This window comes from Rhagoletis zephyria, unplaced genomic scaffold (genome assembly GCF_001687245.7).
Source record: "Rhagoletis zephyria isolate East Lansing unplaced genomic scaffold, Rhagoletis_zephyria_1.1 Rzeph_scaffold_01226, whole genome shotgun sequence".
NCBI lineage: Eukaryota > Metazoa > Arthropoda > Insecta > Diptera > Tephritidae > Rhagoletis > Rhagoletis zephyria.
Window position 1 is genome coordinate 90,291 of NW_016158310.1, and position 18,136 is coordinate 108,426.

The 18,136-nt window shown below is 36.9% G+C and overlaps 1 protein-coding gene and 1 long non-coding RNA gene across 4 annotated transcripts in view; one reads left to right on the forward strand and one right to left on the reverse strand.

The window, feature by feature from the left end:
• The window catches only part of LOC108363244 (SERTA domain-containing protein 2 taranis), a 49,913-nt gene that overhangs the window by 4,860 nt on the left and 26,917 nt on the right, over positions 1-18,136 (reverse strand). Inside the window, exon 1 of one of the 3 annotated variants that reach the window (XM_017616539.1) lies at positions 5,659-6,066. The exons of 1 other annotated variant lie outside the window; for it this stretch is intronic. In XM_017616539.1, coding sequence (XP_017472028.1) covers positions 5,659-5,802 — 144 coding nt within the window. In that variant the 5' untranslated portion in view covers positions 5,803-6,066. Of the gene's footprint in view, positions 1-5,238; positions 5,338-5,658; positions 6,067-18,136 lie in introns of those variants that run through there. One more of the 3 variants, XM_017616540.1, reaches the window with a different exon arrangement.
• LOC108363245 (uncharacterized) lies at positions 515-1,092 on the forward strand. Its single transcript, XR_001847589.1, has 2 exons — positions 515-888; positions 1,038-1,092. It is a non-coding gene; the product is annotated as an uncharacterized LOC108363245 (long non-coding RNA).

The window sequence follows — 18,136 nt, forward strand, 5'->3', positions numbered from 1 at the left end:
GCAAAAAACGCGGTTTTGCAGAACGACGATACGCGGTTTTGTACTTTAAACGGCGATATGTATTTGTATGTACAGCGTGTAAAATAATAACTCGCACTAAGTTTTTTGAATTACGATGTGGTTAGCTTAATTTCGATTAATTATTGCTTCATTCATAAAAATATAAACTATCTACGACATATTTTAGGCATTGATTTCAATCCTCGTACTCTTGATTTGCAGGACTTGCAAGCGACACGGGATCGTACCATACATACTTACATTATTTGCGCTTTCAGACTTACAGGCTCATTGCGATAGTCGTGTCGAATGCAAATCGTTTTTTGAGAGTCGAATCGTATCGAAAATTTCTTCTCATTNAAAGACTTACAGGCTCATTGCGAGAGTCGTGTCGATGCAAATCGTTTTTTGAGAGTCGAATCGTATCGAAAATTTCTTCTCATTGCCTAAATTTCGACTCGACTAGTGTATTAACACGGAAAAACTTGGAAGCACTGCATAGTTTTCGACGATTTTCGTCGTTTACTTATTTCAGCACGACGGTAGACAATGCCAAGGTTGTCGAGTCGTACAATTTAGCCTACTTTGCGACATACGGAATGAGGCTGTTAATCTGAATATGCGAAAAAACGCGCTTAGAGACTGCTGTAAAGCATAGAAAAGAATAACACAAATTGTTGCATACGATACAAGATAAATGAAAAGCCAAAGCTTGGATAAATGTACTTCGATAATAATTTCTTTCCATACGTTGCTTTTGTTTTCCCTGAAAACACAGCTTCAAACGCCTGAGAAAAATGTATTTCTCAATTTGATATCAAATGTTTTTCTCAAATGATTCTCAAATTGAAAACGAGGTTTAAATTTTACATTTGAAAATCATTTGAGGTTGATTTGAAGAAAGATGGCAAGTGTCAAACGATATTAAAATGCGCAGTTAAATAAAAAATTGTAAGAATAAAATTAAGATCAATTGAAAAAAAATGAATAGAAAAAAATTTTCAAAGAGAAAGCTCTCAAATAGTGNATCATTTGAGGTTGATTTGAAGAAAGATGGCAAGTGTCAAACGATATTAAAATGCGCAGTTAAATAAAAAGTTGTAAGAATAAAATTAAGATCAATTGAAAAAAAAATGAATAGAAAAAAATTTTCAAAGAGAAAGCTCTCAAATAGTGTATTTGATGTTTGCGCGGATTGAAGAAGCTGCAGCCCTTCAAGACGTATTTATTATAAATTACTTTACCTTAATTGTTTTTTTGTTATGTGCATACATATCGCACACCGTCTTCAAAAGAGTCACAACTTAAAATTTGGCATTTTTGAGATTATGCGCTAAAAATGCATACAGACCTTTTATTTATCTTTCAGCAAAAGCTGGAGCATATTTTTGTTATAATTTGTTAAAAAAAACCTAAGGTAAAGTCGCCCTTGCCCATATGATTGTCATGTGCTAAGAAATAGTTTTTCGCATTTTCTGACAAATGTGTTATTTTGAGTTGTGACTCTTTTGAAGACGGTGTGCAATATGTACACCGCAAAGAAAAAATATATATGAAATATACATTTCCTATAATAAATTTTATTTCAACAAATTGATTTGAGAGTTAACAATATTCGCAAATGGAGATCAAACCCTCTTTTTATTGAGAAAGCTGTAATTTTCAAATCAATATCAAATTATTTTCAAACGTTTGCCATTTGAGAAAGACTTTGATTTCTAATCATTCTCAAATGTATATCAAACCTATTTGTTTGCTGGGTTTAGGCAAAAATTGCGCCATAGTTACCTGTATAACGGCGCTAGGTAAATGCTGGGAAACAAAATTTTTGGCGAGTTTTTAGTTTAAGAGAAAGTCTTACAAGCAAGTGCAAGAAAGTAATAACGGACACAGTCGGTTTGCGAGCTACGAATGATTTAAGCTATCCGTAAATTTGCTGCGTCAACGAAATGGCGTCAACAAACTCGCAACTGGCAAAACTGGCAGCTCGCAAAAGCGGAGGACGTGGAGACCTTACAACGATTTTCAAAAGTAAGAATTCCATTAGAAGAGCGTACATTGGCATAGACTAATGGGGCTGAATCTAGATTTGTGTTGGTGGTACCGCAAACAGACGGCTGTGGAATTGCAGGAAGCTGCCAACTGTCAGCTGGTCGTTTACAGACACTTAGCCAGACATTTCTCGATAGACTATGAAATGCAGTACAATACCTTACCCCGTCGCATCCAATGATTATACTATTTTTAAAGCAGGGGTGCGTCCTCAGTTCCTTCTCTTCCTATCCATGTATACTGCTGCTGTGCTTACCTAAAATTCTGACTCAGCCGCTGACGAAAGACTAGCCTCTGCCTTAGCGTACATCAGAAAAAAAGACAAAGCCCCCGTATCTACATTTCTGTATGTACGTATCGAAGTCGTCACTGAAGCCCACGTGCAGTTTTCCTACAAAAGTGGCGGTGGTGCTGGCGAAAGGCATTGNAGACAAAGCCCCCGTATCTACATTTCTGTATGTACGTATCGAAGTCGTTACTGAAGCACACGTGCAGTTTTCCTACAAAAGTGGCGGTGGTGCTGGCGAAAGGCATTGCCTTGGTGGTGGAAATTACTGCCATAGTCATTTCATCCCTTCAACACGTTGCATTAAGAATGTGCGTCTTTGCCGTCGCTGAAACTAGTGAAATACCATACTCGCCGTACGTTCGCATCGTTTATACGATGGATGCATTTCCCTTCGAATGAAAACAATGCGAACAACAAAAGCAAGGGAAAACGGAATACAACAAAACAACTGCCGCTACAATGTGCGACCCTTTTGTCATTCTGCAGGCTGGTCGTCCGCTTTGGGTTGTCTACATCTCTGGTGAATACGCAGTTTGCTCGTTGCCTTATTCTTCTTTGTTTTTACTGCTCACATCGCTCTGTCTGCCTGCCTGCCTACTGGCTGACTGTTTGGCATGTACTCTTCGTATATTTTTAGAAAATTATTTCAACAGCCACCGCCGTCGTCATCGTATTCGTCGCCGCAACATTTTGTCGGTCTGTCCTTCCCTTCCCAGTATGCTTCTGGTTGCATTTATACAAAATACGACGCATTGGCGGTAACATGCGATATGTGCCTGCATATGTACTTATATGTATATATATATATATATACATACACATATGAAATATGTATTTTTCCATCGGTGCGTTCCGCCGTTTGTTCTTTCCCTTTTCGTTGGTCGTGGCAATGATGTTGCGTGTTGAACGGACTGACGGGTGTGCGCTTCCATGAAAACCGAAATGAATGAAACTCAAAATAAGAAAGACCGACAGACACAAACATGTGGTATGTATATGCGTACGGAGCAAACGACCGACTCGCCTCGGGTAAGTGCTTACATATAGCATGTTGCTTATGCATTTTGGAAANCCATTCTGCAGGCTGGTCGTCCGCTTTGGGTTGTCTACATCTCTGGTGAATACGCAGTTTGCTCCTTGCCTTATTCTTCTTTGTTTTTACTGCTCACATCGCTCTGTCTGCCTGCCTGCCTACTGGCTGACTGTTTGGCATGTACTCTTCGTATATTTTTAGAAAATTATTTCAACAGCCACCGCCGTCGTCATCGTATTCGTCGCCGCAACATTTTGTCGGTCTGTCCTTCCCTTCCCAGTATGCTTCTGGTTGCATTTATACAAAATACGACGCATTGGCGGTAACATGCGATATGTGCCTGCATATGTACTTATATGTATATATATATATATATACATACACATATGAAATATGTATTTTTCCATCGGTGCGTTCCGCCGTTTGTTCGTTTGGTCGTGGCAATGATGTTGCGTGTTGAACGGACTGACGGGTGTGCGCTTCCATGAAAACCGAAATGAATGAAACTCAAAATAAGAAAGACCGACAGACACAAACATGTGGTATGTATATGCGTACGGAGCAAACGACCGACTCGCCTCGGGTAAGTGCTTACATATAGCATGTTGCTTATGCATTTTGGAAACATTGAAGAGGGTACGAGCTGGGTTTATATGTGCATACATATGCATATATGTAAACAAGAGCATTCTCGCCGCCCTCATTATTGTTGCGCTGTTAGGAATTACAGAGCTGCTTTACGTTTTTCTCATTACAAACTCCCTAGCATTTCTTTAAGTTTTATGTTTGATAGATATTTTGCAGCTGAAGTGCTTGTATGATTGTGTTTCCATATGCTGGTTCAAAAGGTCTACATTAGGTACTTACGTATGTGTGACAATATGTTGCCAACAGCTGGAAGATTTTTCAACACTCAGCTGTAATGTGGTATACGAGGGATATGTACATACAGTGGTGCAAAAAAAGGACACCACAAAATCTTATTAAAAAGTTGAAAATTCGGATCCAATTTTGCTGAATTTTTATAAGTTTTGCACTAAGTTTGAAGAATGAATTTATATGGTCTTTTGTTAGATAATGAGCTACAATCTTATAAAAAAATAATAAATATTAAATAAACGAAAGAAAAATTGGAAAAATTTGAAAAAATGCCGTGTTCCTATTTATTTTTCCACCACTGTAGCTTTGATGTTTAAAATATTCTATACTTCATACATTTGTATTGCAAATCGGAGAAATGTCGAATTGTTTTTTTTTTTTGTTGTGTAGGAAGTGCCTCATCAGTACGTTCAATAATAACATCAACTTAAGTTTTTTTTTTTGATGAAGCTCAAGCTACAGAGAGCTTTCAGAAGCTGGCGTTAGCTTTCACGCCTAGTAACTATGTACATATATATGTATGTATGTACAAAAATTGGAAACTTTTTTTTGAAAGATCTTAATGCTTTTTGTGGTNGATGAAGCTCAAGCTACAGAGAGCTTTCAGAAGCTGGCGTTAGCTTTCACGCCTAGTAACTACAGTTGTCCACAAAATAATAGGAGTGCGATATTTTGACCAGTTNAAAGATCTTAATGCTTTTTGTGGTCTGATGCTACTTGTGTCAAGTTAATACTGATCCTATGTATAAGTATGATTCGCGCTTTAATTATTTCAGTTGCTAATATAAAAGATGTGTAATTTTTTAGTTTGTTTTTAATTTACTCGTGAACCGTTTTGGAAACTGTATGAGAGTGTAAAGTGAACACTTTCCCAATTGCTTCAATGTTTTTTCTTACGCAGTTCTCAAACGATCAACAACATTAACCAAGAATAACAACGGACCATAAGTGGTACGACGTGATCAAATGGCAACAGTGTACATACATATGTATGCTGTACTGCTGACATAGAAAAATTTCTCTCGCCATCCGAGATTTATTTCTTGGCTTATTTTCTGGTTAAGTTTGCAGTGCCAACACCGATATTCAACTGACACTGAAGCTGTTGCTGATGCTGAATGGTGCTGGCGGTGCCCACGCTCTATTTTCGTTTGCTTTTACTTTGTTGTTGTTGCCAATTGCCGTAGCTATTTGAATTTTACTCAATCTGCTGCATTTTGTTGGTCGTATTCTACATTTCAGGCGAGGGCCGCGACTCGCTTGCTGCCATTTCTTGTTTACTTAGTATGTTCTCGGTCGTCGAAGAAACCGACACCGACACTGACGACGATAAAGTCGAATGTGTATAGTATTTTTAAAGCTTTTGAGACTTTGCTTTTGTATTTATTCTTGAATTTTAACTTACATATGTTTGTAATTGCGCCGTTTTCTTTTGCCTGTGCGTCGTACTTCGTTCACTCGTACAAGATAAAATGAAATAAAACTCAAATATTGTCAAGGTGCGGCTGCAGACATACTTATTTAGGTATGTGTACATAATTACATACATGTACTTGTGGGTGGGTGCAGCAAAACGTTCATCAGCGTTTGAAGCTTGCTTGCTAACCCGGCTATAGTTTGTTGTATTGGCTTGGATTTTGGTTCAGCTCAGTACTGGTGCTGGCTAGCGCCAATTGTTACCTTTTTTATCGGCGCCTTTTCGGCTTTCAGGTCAAAGTTTGTTACGATATCGCTATATAGTGTGTCAAAGCCGTTGTTGATTTTAAGTTTTAACTGACAAGATGCCAAAATATTAATTTATTTATTATTTTAATTTTATTATTTTAGAAATTTTATATTACTCCAAAATATAGCCTTTACTTTGTGTCTGCATTGAAGCCATAACGGTGCCAATTCTACTGTATTTGGTTTCATTAACAAATTTTGTTANATGTGTCTGCATTGAAGGCATAACGGTGCCAATTCTACTGTATTTGGTTTCATTAACAAATTTTGTTAAATATCTACATACATTGTTGACTCCGTTTTTCTTTACTAAAAGGTTTTCTACATTCATATCATATCCATTTATTAAACGTAAAATTTCTTACCCACTACGTTTTTCTGCGAAACTTTCCATCCGCTTCAACATTCTCGAGCACACCTTAGTAACGCTATATCTCGCTTAGTTGCTTTGTTGAAAATTGCTTTAAATTTTTATTCTTCATTCTTTTATTATTTGGTTTTCGGGAGTATTTCGTTTTTTTTTTTTTATTTTGTGCGACCGACATGCGTCATTACTGAGTCACAGCATTGACTGTTTATCGCTGGCGACTTGCTTGCTCGCCATATTGTGCCTTAGTCACTTAAGAAGTAAAGTTATGTTAAGTATTTATCCGTTGCCTGTAGCGGACATATTTTCGCAATGCAACGTCTGATTCAACTCAATGTGATTCTTAATTCATGCCACATACATATGTGCATACCTAAATATGTATATGCAGATATAAGCCCATTGGCGTGAGTGAGTTGTTTCCAGCAGTATTGGGATAATCATGGAAGAGGCAGTTCTTAGAAAGATTCCTCTTGTAGTGTATGAATCATATGCATGGCGCATGCAACAAATGTCCGCTATTACGCATATGTTTCATCATATCTCCCCACGCTGATTTATTACTATGTCGCTAGACAGTACCCACACAACGGCAGCTAGCAACTACTCTCGGGCAATAAGCGAATGGGATATCGCGAGAATGAAGCGAGGGTAGGTAGAAGAAAGCAAGGAAAGTGTAGTGTAATAACAATTTTCGGCGCACGTGTTCACTTTGCTTGCGACGTCACACACACAACACACAAACTGTGTTCCACCCATAACCCACTCGTTGCTTACAACCGGCCAAACATCCATTTACCCACCTATCCTGCCATTCATACACTTATCCATTAATCTTTTTTTGAACTAACACTGCATGCATGTATCTTGCTTAGCAAAATACAGATCGTGTGCGCTTTCAAGGGTAGCTTTGCTGCTGACGACAAAGTTTTTCATTCACTCACAAATGCAGCATGCAGTCACTTGATAGTCGCTAAACTGTATTGTTTGTGAAGGGTGAATGAATTCCCTTTAAAATTGCACGTATATGTAGGTTTATCAAAACCTGTACGAAAATGCTTAATAAGAAGCAACGCTATGTCGTAGTAAATCTTAGCGAACGTAAACAATGTACATATGTATGTAGACTACAAAGACGACATGCACGAAAATGATATTGATAATAAATATGACAAAAGATCGAAATCAAAGAACAATCGCTTAATATACCACATATTTTCATGAATGGGTTATACGTATGTATGTATGGCAAAGAGTGCTGCCTAATTGGCGATTAGCGTGAACAGTATGCGCCCAGGCAGGTGAAGAAACAAAACATAGTACAACAAAATGCGTCACTAATGTTTACTACTCTTCTTTTCCCACAGTAAATCAACTTTTTATTGCCAGATTATACATTTAAATTTTTATGACTTATTTATTCCATTGCAAAGTAGATCTGCCTGCATACTATATTTGATAGACTTTCATTGTACACGTATTCGTATATTGTTTGTCAACAAAGTAAACGGAGGTTGCTTTTATTTATGAGCTTTCTGTTATTATTGCCCTTTTATTACTAAAATTTACTCACAAAACGTCGTTGTGCTTATAAACAAAGTTTTTCTCTTTGCTTTTTAAAGGTGTAGGAGGCAGCTGTAGTAGTAGTAATACATATTATTAGCAGGCGTAGACGCATCAACCATGTCAATAACCCGGAAAGAAAAATGTAATTAAAGGAAGCAAAGTCTCGAAGTTCACATACACACAAACAACGACACTTGGGCGCTCTCCCACTCTCAAACAGCACACTCAAGCACGTTCACTGTTCATTCAGACTAGGTATGTACGTAAATATGTTTGTATGTACATATATTATAAGCCATGCGAGATATAGCATCGTGCAATAGTAAGCACGGAAACAAAACAATGCAGCAATTTAAAAGCAGCAATACTACTAGTTCAAAACAATAACCAAAGAGGCAGCACTGCAAAAAGGAAGCACGTTTTCTGTTGAATATTGAACTCAGAACATTTATTCTGCTTCTGTTGATGACGTCGATGAAAAAATATGCCAAACGAATTATAAAAAAAATTCACACCAACAAACAAACATAAGTTAATGGAATTTATTACCTTGCTCCTTTGATATTGAGTATACTCTGACAATTTTTTGAAGGTCGCTGCATAAATTTGTCACATCGCAAGAGCAAAAAAAATCATAAGAAATATGTATTGAACAAATAAACAAACAAGAAGGTAAAAGAGTTTAGTTGGTGGTGCTGCGCCGTCGTCGGGAGACGATAACGATACCGCTCTCCATAGTGCAAGAGTATGTAAATAAATAAAAAACTAAACAAAAATCATTGAAAAGTAAAGGAGTAATACCGGAATCGTGAAAAGAAATGAGAGCGCGCATATATAATGTACTACATATTTTATTCGTCATTACAGCTGTTTGTGTGTAATAATTTACAATGTGGTGCGCCGACGTCCATTGAGAGCACACAACAGACGGTAAGTAAAATAAAAATTGAAAATAAGCTCAAGATGCACGTGGGTAAGTAAGATGTTGTATACATATTTATTATTGGCATATTCAATACGAAATAAAAGAAATAAAAAGAAAAAAATCAACACCGATTATAAAGCTTTAGTGAAGAAGACGAAATGCTAAGTGAAATTAATGATGATGTTGATTTGAGTGGTATCCATTCTCAATAAATCGAAGAGACTAGTCCAATTCGTAACAAAAATGCAAATACAAAAGGTAAAGAAAGCAGGGGGAAGGAATAAAATAAAATACAAATTCTCGAACGCTCATAATTCAGAAAACACTTCTCAAAAGATTTCTACGGTATTCAAGTTACGAAAGCACTCTTCTCAGAGGGGTAAGTAGACATTTTCGTATTAATATAAAATTTGTACATAATGTGAGCAATATATCGTTAGAGTAGTCAAAAATGGATCTAGATAATAAGCGCACTAAACGTTAATAAAAAAGGGTACCAACATAGAAGCTGTGCAACTTGTCAACAAAATAAATAACAATACCTAATGCCGCTCTGGGCATTACTTACCTTTGTGGTACATTTAGACAGTAGCGGGACAAAAACAATTACCACCAGGGTTCGAAAACCAAAACAAACCGGTGTCAACAAGGTACATCCAATTAGTTATAGAAGTAAACTCAAACAAGTCGTTCTCGTTTGTTAAAGAAACTAAATATATATTACATTTAAATACGAATATAGGGTCCCTAGCACGTGCGTTCTGTTTACACGCTGCAAGCAATGACGTTTGCGAATATAAAAACAAAGAATTAATTCACAACCAACTTGCACAAATGTTAAGGCCACAAACTCGATTTGCTATCCTTTTCATAAATGCAATTAATCACGCATTAATTATAGTAATGAAAATCTTATTTAAACGAATTTTCGACGAATAAACAAATGAATACAAAAGCAAGCAAACATGTGAAAGCTAGACGCCTAGACGAGAACGTCATGCTTTGATGATATTGCTGTTGTGGCGTCGTTGTGGTCGTCGTAGCTGTTAATGACATTGTCGGCGCTACGCATCACATTATGAACGCAATAGCGGCATTTAATATGTAAGCATGAAACAACAAACAGCAGCAGCAACTTTGACAGCTGATTAAATTTATGAGTGTTGTCGTGGAGAACGAAACTGAGAGCATAGACAAATGGTGATGACGAAACAGGTGGTGGTAATTTAAGGCAATCCCAACAGTGCTTATAAGTGCTTGCTACAAGACACATTCATGCGTACATATATGGTATATTTGTTATGCAGCGCCAGCTGGAGATGATGTGACACATGCGTTTAGCGTGACGTAGTAAATAATTTCAAAGCTTGAAAGTAGTGTTGTGAGAACGAAAGTGTGCGTAAATTACCAGCGGAAATCATTGCAAGTGAGTCAATGTAGCCTAACTGTTCGTGGTTAGTGCTTAGTTTGTTTACGATTTTTGTAAAAAGAGGAATGAAGAAAAACATGGCAAATTATTGAAAGTGTGTAAACATTGTTGGATCAGTTGCATCAGATGCAACAAGTCGATAATAAATGAAATAAATAAAACCAGACGCGCGCTATGTAGATATGTAATATAAGAACGTTATCTAGTCACCTGATATGTAACGAGCAAGACAGCGTTTGCTTTGCACTGTATCGACAGCAAATTCTGCAACTCGAATTTAAAATTAAAGGAAAATATCTACAAGAGAGAAAAGCTTAAGATAACAGTAAGCATTGCATTTTATTAGATTTACCAATAAGTTTTTAGCTTCCGATATAGTAATACGTAGAGCGCACTAAGATAGGTAAATGTGTGCTAACATTCGCTTATTGCTTAAACGAGCCCAAGGAAAAAATGCTGTTGCAGCCTATAGAGTAAAGTAAAGTTTTACCCGGTGTTTTCATTAGTGTTAGCAACGGCACCGGCAACTTTAAAACCGCCAACATTTATGCCGGCAATAAAAAATGTCCTAAAATAAACACGAACAAAAAAATCATTGGCTTTATATTGTTGGCCCCGCGGTGACGGCATGAATTGTACGCTTGCAGCTGGTGTGCCAACATTTTAAGAAAATAAAAATAAGCGAGCATTTAAAGACAGTCAATGAGCTCTAACTAAAAGATCAGTTTAGTAAACCAAACCTGCCACGATACGAGCCACATTCAGCGGTGAAGTGAATTTACGCTTGGTTTGAAATGCAACGACCGGTTGACTAGTCAGTCGGTCCACACAACGACAGTAAACATGTCGAATCAACCAACTAACCCGCTGTGTACGCGCACGCGCAATAAAAGATTTCACATACGCAGCAGTATGTTGCTGTTAACTTTACCTTCAAATTCCAATCTGCGTTAAAAAAATCGAGAAAACAATAAAATGACAACCCACCTTATGAAAACGAACACCATAATACAGCTTTAAGAGCTGGCATTCCAAGCAGCAGTCAAAGACCGAGTCACAAAGTGGAATAGAGCCAGCTCAACAGTTATAGCATGGAGTACTTGAAAGCCACGCAAGTCGATGTTCGAGTTGGAGCTAGAGACGAACGCCTGAGCCTTCATAGCTTTTATAACAAAACATTTTTATTACAGTATTTTGCTTTCCTTCATTTCGTTGTCCGTCGATCGAATTGGTGTGCTGTGTTATTGCTTTATGCTTTTACAGCATCGATGCTATTCTGCCGTTGGCTGGAGCTTAGCACTGCTCGTTTTCAAGCGAATACAAGTAAATTTAAGCAGTAGAGAGCTCCTCGACAAAGCAATTTTTCTCCGCATAGCTTAATTTGAAAAAAGAAAATCTGGAAAAGATAGCAACAAAAATCGCCGTCAACATGAAGCAAACCACTCGCAAACCTGCTTGGCCAGTCGTCGTCTCATGTCTTGCTTTCATACGATTTGAGCACATTTGAAGCGATACAAAGTGAACTCGAGTTACTGGTTTCTTTTGCTGTCAAGTCAATTTACTATTGACTGATGGACTGACGACTGGCTATAATGACTAACTGCATGGTTGCCTGTTTCGCTACTTTACCCGCAGGCCTGCAGGTCCGCTGGTTTGTTGTCTTTATTGTTTAATTCGAATAGCGTAGATCTATTCAAATGCCGTTTCAACACGCGCGTTTCTCTTCATTTGTGTCGATCGTCCGGCGGCCACGAAGGCCCACTTCACTAAAAAAAAAAATATTTAAAAAAGTAAAAAAATTACAGCTCCATGAAATTGTAAAGAATATCTGTGGCGAAAGCTACCAAAACAATAACATATGCTACACGTGCAACAGCAAATAGTCGAGTTTGCGGTCGTTGTAGTTGTAAATGTCAAAGCTCACCTGAAAGCGCGTATTTTGATGTCAGAGAAACCCTTAGAAACTGAGTCACTAATAGCGGGAAATCGGATCGTTTAAGTAAAAAGCTTTAAGTGCATTTCCGTCAGCATCGATAAGCTCATCTCACAGTTCTAAAACAAAAACTCGCGCTAAATGACTATGTAAATGCTTTTTTGTACTTAGATTACCTTGCGCATAAATTCGTGTTTATGTGGATATCAATACGAAGGCAAGATCATTAGCTAGTGCTATCACCTTTTATAATTTGGTTGTACCGCTGCCGTTTTCTCAGCAAGTTGTCATGTAGAAAAAAACGGTGAGAAAATACAGTCAGTTACACGTACATATGTTTGCAACTAAAGGGCGGAAGTGTCCCACTGAGTGTTTTGCAGACTGTCTGTAACATATGAGTGACAGGCTGCTGAATAAAGCACTTGTTGAACTAACGCGCTAAGAGTGTATATAACATAGTATTTGGGAGCATTTAGAATCGACAGCACAGCGAAACGCTTTAGTTTAAGGTGTGCGTTTTTGTAGTTTTTCAGTTTGTTTATGTCTGAAAATGGGGCAAGGCATGACTAAACAAAACAATGCCACTTTTAGACTTTGCTGGGGATGGCTATGCCTGTGATAATCACACCACTATCCAAAACCGCTAATGTCATGCTGTTCTGTATATACATAAAGAAACGACGCTAAGGATCAGCCGCTTACAAAAAAATTAAGCATCGTCCACGGAAATGTCTGCACATGCTTCTACCAACAATAGATGTTATGTGTCTCCACATAGAGTCGAGACTAAAGGCGCTATTTGTGCTGACCTCTGAAGACGAAATTCCCCAAAATAAGTAGACATAGTGGGGGATAGTCTTAATATTGAAAGCCTTTTGACACAGAATAGCACACTTGAAGAGATGTGTAAGCACTGCACCACCTTTGTTGAAGATTTTTCATTTTCTGGTTCAACTCCATAGAGCAAATACGCAAATGATAAGAATTTGTCTAGAAGTCCAGGCATAGCTCCTTTGAAATATGAGTGTAGGTATCTTAACGGGAAACGAATACACACCCGCATTTGCATCTGCCCCCCTCGCGCCAACTCTGTATTCTAGAACAGCTGATTTCCGTGCGAATTGGAGCAAATTTATTGGGTTATATCGCTTTTGTTTTGTCAGCGAGAATTCGCATATGTTCTAACACTACAACTCAAACACACCAATACACTTCCAAGGTCCGAGTGTGCGGCAAGTTGAGCGCTCATTGACTTCTGCCCCATGACGGAGCATGCTTAATGAGCTGAGTAAATGGGTCAACACTTAAAGCATACAAATTCCAATACCACGAAGAAATGTTGCGCAGCTGGTTGACATTGAAATTCTCGCAGTCCTTATATTGCAAATGGTTGCTATTCTTGTTGTTGGTGACATTGCACATTAGCGATTATCTGACTTTTGTTTAGTTATTTGTCGGCGCTGATATGCAGCAGCAGGTAATAGCGGCATGTCGCCTTCCTCACATATATATGTACATACATACGTCAAGCATGTGGTGAGATTGCTGTGGCGCTAAGAGGCACAAGCATAACATATATACACACTTACAAACATATGTACCTAGTTTGCTAATCTGGCTTTTTGACTGCGCCACTCGTTCGCTTGCTGCTGATAATTGATGTGCATTTCTTATAATCATTGGTGTGCTGCTGCCACTGCTTCTGTTGTTGTAATATTTTGAGTGCCAGTATTGTTGTGGTCATTGAACTGACGACCACAAAGTGTGTTGCAAGTGACATAAAAATGGTTTGACAAAAGAATAAGTGGTTGAGTTTAAGTTGTGCGCAAAAGTATAATGCCCTCACGCCATAATTGCATAATTGTTGTTGTCGGCATCAAGTGCGTCTATGGGTTACAGGTAGTAGGGAATTCCCTTTAGACCTTTAAAGCTATTAAATTAATGTCTGTAGAATTGTAAAGGGGTTGTTAGCTCTTTTCTGTTATTTATTTGTGAGGTAATGACGTCACTATGCGCTCTCCTATTCTCTTAGAGAAATGTTTGCACAAAATATTTACACTGGGATGCTTGTGACATAATTTCTAAACGAAATGTTTTGCCTTTGATTATAAATTCTTTTTGAAAAATTATTTAATGATATAATCCTTTATCAAGGCTGAGCCCTATAAAACAAATAAGCTCCCTCATCGCAATTACTCTCAAAAATACAATCGCCGTCCGGAGTAGGCGTAGAAGGCTTTGACAACATCAAGACGACCGGCATAAATCGAAAGAGAAGCTCAGCTTAACACTTGCATATTCTGTAAGCGCCAATTTTTTATTAAGACTACCCTTTGTACCTTCCGCCCTATAAAAACCCCTGCCTCACACACACACACAGAAACACAGGAAGTTTAGTCAACTGACCACCGAGACACTGCTATATTTTTCTAAAATAACTCGTTCGCATGCACATAAGAAACGCTGAGATAGCAGAGCTCCATTTTAAAGGTGGGGTTAAACTGCTTGAGTGTCAGTTTTAGACTCCAGTGCCTTCCCTGTTTTTCTACGGGACATCCTAGTGTAAAGAAATGTGAAAATAATAGTGAGGGGTTTTCATCTCTACTGACGTTTTTCGATAAGCAGAAGGCTTCTTTTTTCAAGTTAATTGGAACGAATATTATTTATTGTATCTAATATCAATTAACTCCTATTGATTTTAGCTTTGGTTCGAGATCAAATTTTCAGCCTTTACATATATTTGTTCACCCCAAAAAAATAAAAATATGAAACTTTCAGCCTAAAATCTTATTTTATTTAATGACTATATCTGTCAGTCTAGCGGTAGCCATTTAAAAGCCAAAAAGTAAAACGATTGCCTTAAAAATGTGTATTTTCAAAAACGTCTCGTACTGTTCAAATTTCATGGTTCAAAACGCAATAATATAAATATAAGTAAAGTAGAATTAAGCTATATATAATGCAGCCTTTTCGCGTACTTTTTTGGAGATAAATTTATAACAAAAGAATCGACTGAAGTGTACTGAGAAACATTTGAAGCAATTGTATGGTACCCTAAGATTTCACAAGCACTAATCGCGGTAATAATCATTATCCTTGTACCAAATGAAAACAGAAAAATATTTTACATCGTTCAATACCATAAAAAGCCTTCCCATAGTTGCAGACCGCTAAGTAACTGTAAATAGCTACATCTATACAAATATAGTACCTGCATACACTTGAACGAACGAATGGAAAGACTCAAGCGCATGCGATGCTATGCTGTAAGTTTGATATTTTTGGAAATTCATTGCAAAGAACTAAAAATACAGCCTGCATAGCAAAGTACCGGTGCCGAAGGAAGCAGTGCACCAAAATAGCACAGACCGAAATTTACAAAAGAACATACCAGCTAGCAGACATGCATAAAAACATATGTACGTACAAACAGTATTATAAAACGAAGAGTTTGGAAATTTTTACTCACAAAATTTACACTGAAGAAAATCTATGGATGCATTACTTGGTTATCGATAGCAAAAATAGTAATTAAATTTAAGAGAGTAAAGAAATAAAAATTCACTGCGGAACACATTTACGAAATTACTTCAAAGGAAAATATCATAGATGGAATATAGTAATGTGTGTACGTTCTTCAGTGAGCTTCGTGTGACGAAAATTTACCTACCTATTTGCAAACTGCTACATTAGTCTGGTCCTGGATGCAACAGGATAAGTGGACAATCTCGGCCAAACAACGTTTAGCTGAACGACGATTGATATAATGAATGGTATGTGAGAAAGGTTGGCTATAGCAGCATGAGTAAGAGCTGGGTGTATGTGTGGTATGAGCATGGAGAGTATATCCTCTGATTCTTCACAAGCAGAAAAGGACACGCACAATCATGCGCATGGGCGAAAAGTAAGGAACATAATGCAAATGCGGTGACGAAAAAAGAAGAAGCAGAGCATAACACTTTTCTTTATAGGTCGTTAGTGTATTGGGGTAAGTAGGTACTTGGTTTTTTCTTTAAATATGTAACTTGCTAGCCACGGTTGCCAATGTTGCTTGTTTCCAACCAAACTTGGTTGTTTTTCTTTTATTTTTTCAATTTGGTTTTTTCTTTTTTTTTCATTAGGAACTAACAAATTTTTTCTTTAGAAAAAGTATTACTGCATATTCAAAGCCAAAATGAATTTTTCAAATTCCTATTTTTAATGTAACATGTTGTTTCACAAGTATTNCATTAGGAACTAACAAATTTTTTCTTTAGAAAAAGTATTACTGCATATTCAGGGCCAAAAAGAATTTTTCAAATTCCTATTTTTAATGTAACATGTTGTTTCACAAGTATTTCAATAATTTTTATTTTCCGAAATAGCCAAAAATTTAAATTAATGTTGTTTTTCCACAAAATTTTCTTTAAAAAATACGGCTTCAAGCTCATTAAAATTGTTGAATTTTTTTTTTTTTTGTAATAGTTAGGTATGTAAGTGGATAACAAATTTGGTTGTTTATTCTTCAGATTTTCGTTGGTTATTTTTTAACAAGTGGCAACCGTGTTGCTAGAATACTTTACTACATAAAAGTATTTTGTTATACATATGTACGTGCACTTTAATACATAATACCAAGAAGGGCAAACGAAGTTTTCCAATTTTCCGTTCTCAGTTTTTGCATTTTCATAAGCATATAATGAAGGGCAGGTAGATCAGGTTTATCACATTTTCTTAGAAAAGTAATACATCAAGAGTATATGTTGAATGATCATTTCTTGTGGCACAATATACGATCAAAGAAATGATGGTCAGGAAAGTGTACAAAATTATTATCAGAATATACTCGGGAAAATATGTTTCTTTTCCGTAATCCAGATTTTGGGTGGCTGGTGAAACGAACTAATTTTGAGTAGCATGTAGGCAGACATGTTGGTGATAAGATAACTGGAAGTAGGCGCTAACCATCAGCAACTAACAGTATAGGCGCAAACGTATTAGTGATTAGCTAGCTTCTAACTCCGCATAAGCTGACTGCTTTCTTGGGTGTGAAGCTAGAGATAGGCGCCTACACTTTATTTATATATTCGCAACTCGGGCTGACTGCTTTCTTTTTATCATTTGTCACCGCCAATGCGACATTATGCTGTATTATTTTAGCTTTTTTTGTTGACTTTGCATTACCAACAAAACGCCAACGCTGCCAAGCAAAAGCGCTTATCAGTTTTTCGCTCCGTTCGCAGAACAACGAAAGCAACTGTGATAACCAGCTGAAAATCAGTCATACATACATACATGTGTAAGGATGTAACAGAAATGTATGTACATATATGTTTATATGTACATGTCCATACATAATACATATGTACATACATGTGTATTATACGTAGGTGCTGTTTTATGTGTCNTTTAAAAAATACGGCTTCAAGCTCATTAAAATTGTTGAATTTTTTTTTTTTTTNATTAAAAAATACGGCTTCAAGCTCATTAAAATTGTTGATTTTTTTTTTTTTTTTGTAATAGTTAGGTATGTAAGTGGATAACAAATTTGGTTGTTTATTCTTCAGATTTTCGTTGGTTATTTTTTAACAAGTGGCAACCGTGTTGCTAGAATACTTTACTACATAAAAGTATTTTGTTATACATATGTACGTGCACTTTAATACATAATACCAAGAAGGGCAAACGAAGTTTTCCAATTTTCCGTTCTCAGTTTTTGCATTTTCATAAGCATATAATGAAGGGCAGGTAGATCAGGTTTATCACATTTTCTTAGAAAAGTAATACATCAAGAGTATATGTTGAATGATCATTTCTTGTGGCACAATATGCGATCAAAGAAATGATGGTCAGGAAAGTGTACAAAATTATTATCAGAATATACTCGGGAAAATATGTTTCTTTTCCGTAATCCAGATTTTGGGTGGCTGGTGAAACGAACTAATTTTGAGTAGCATGT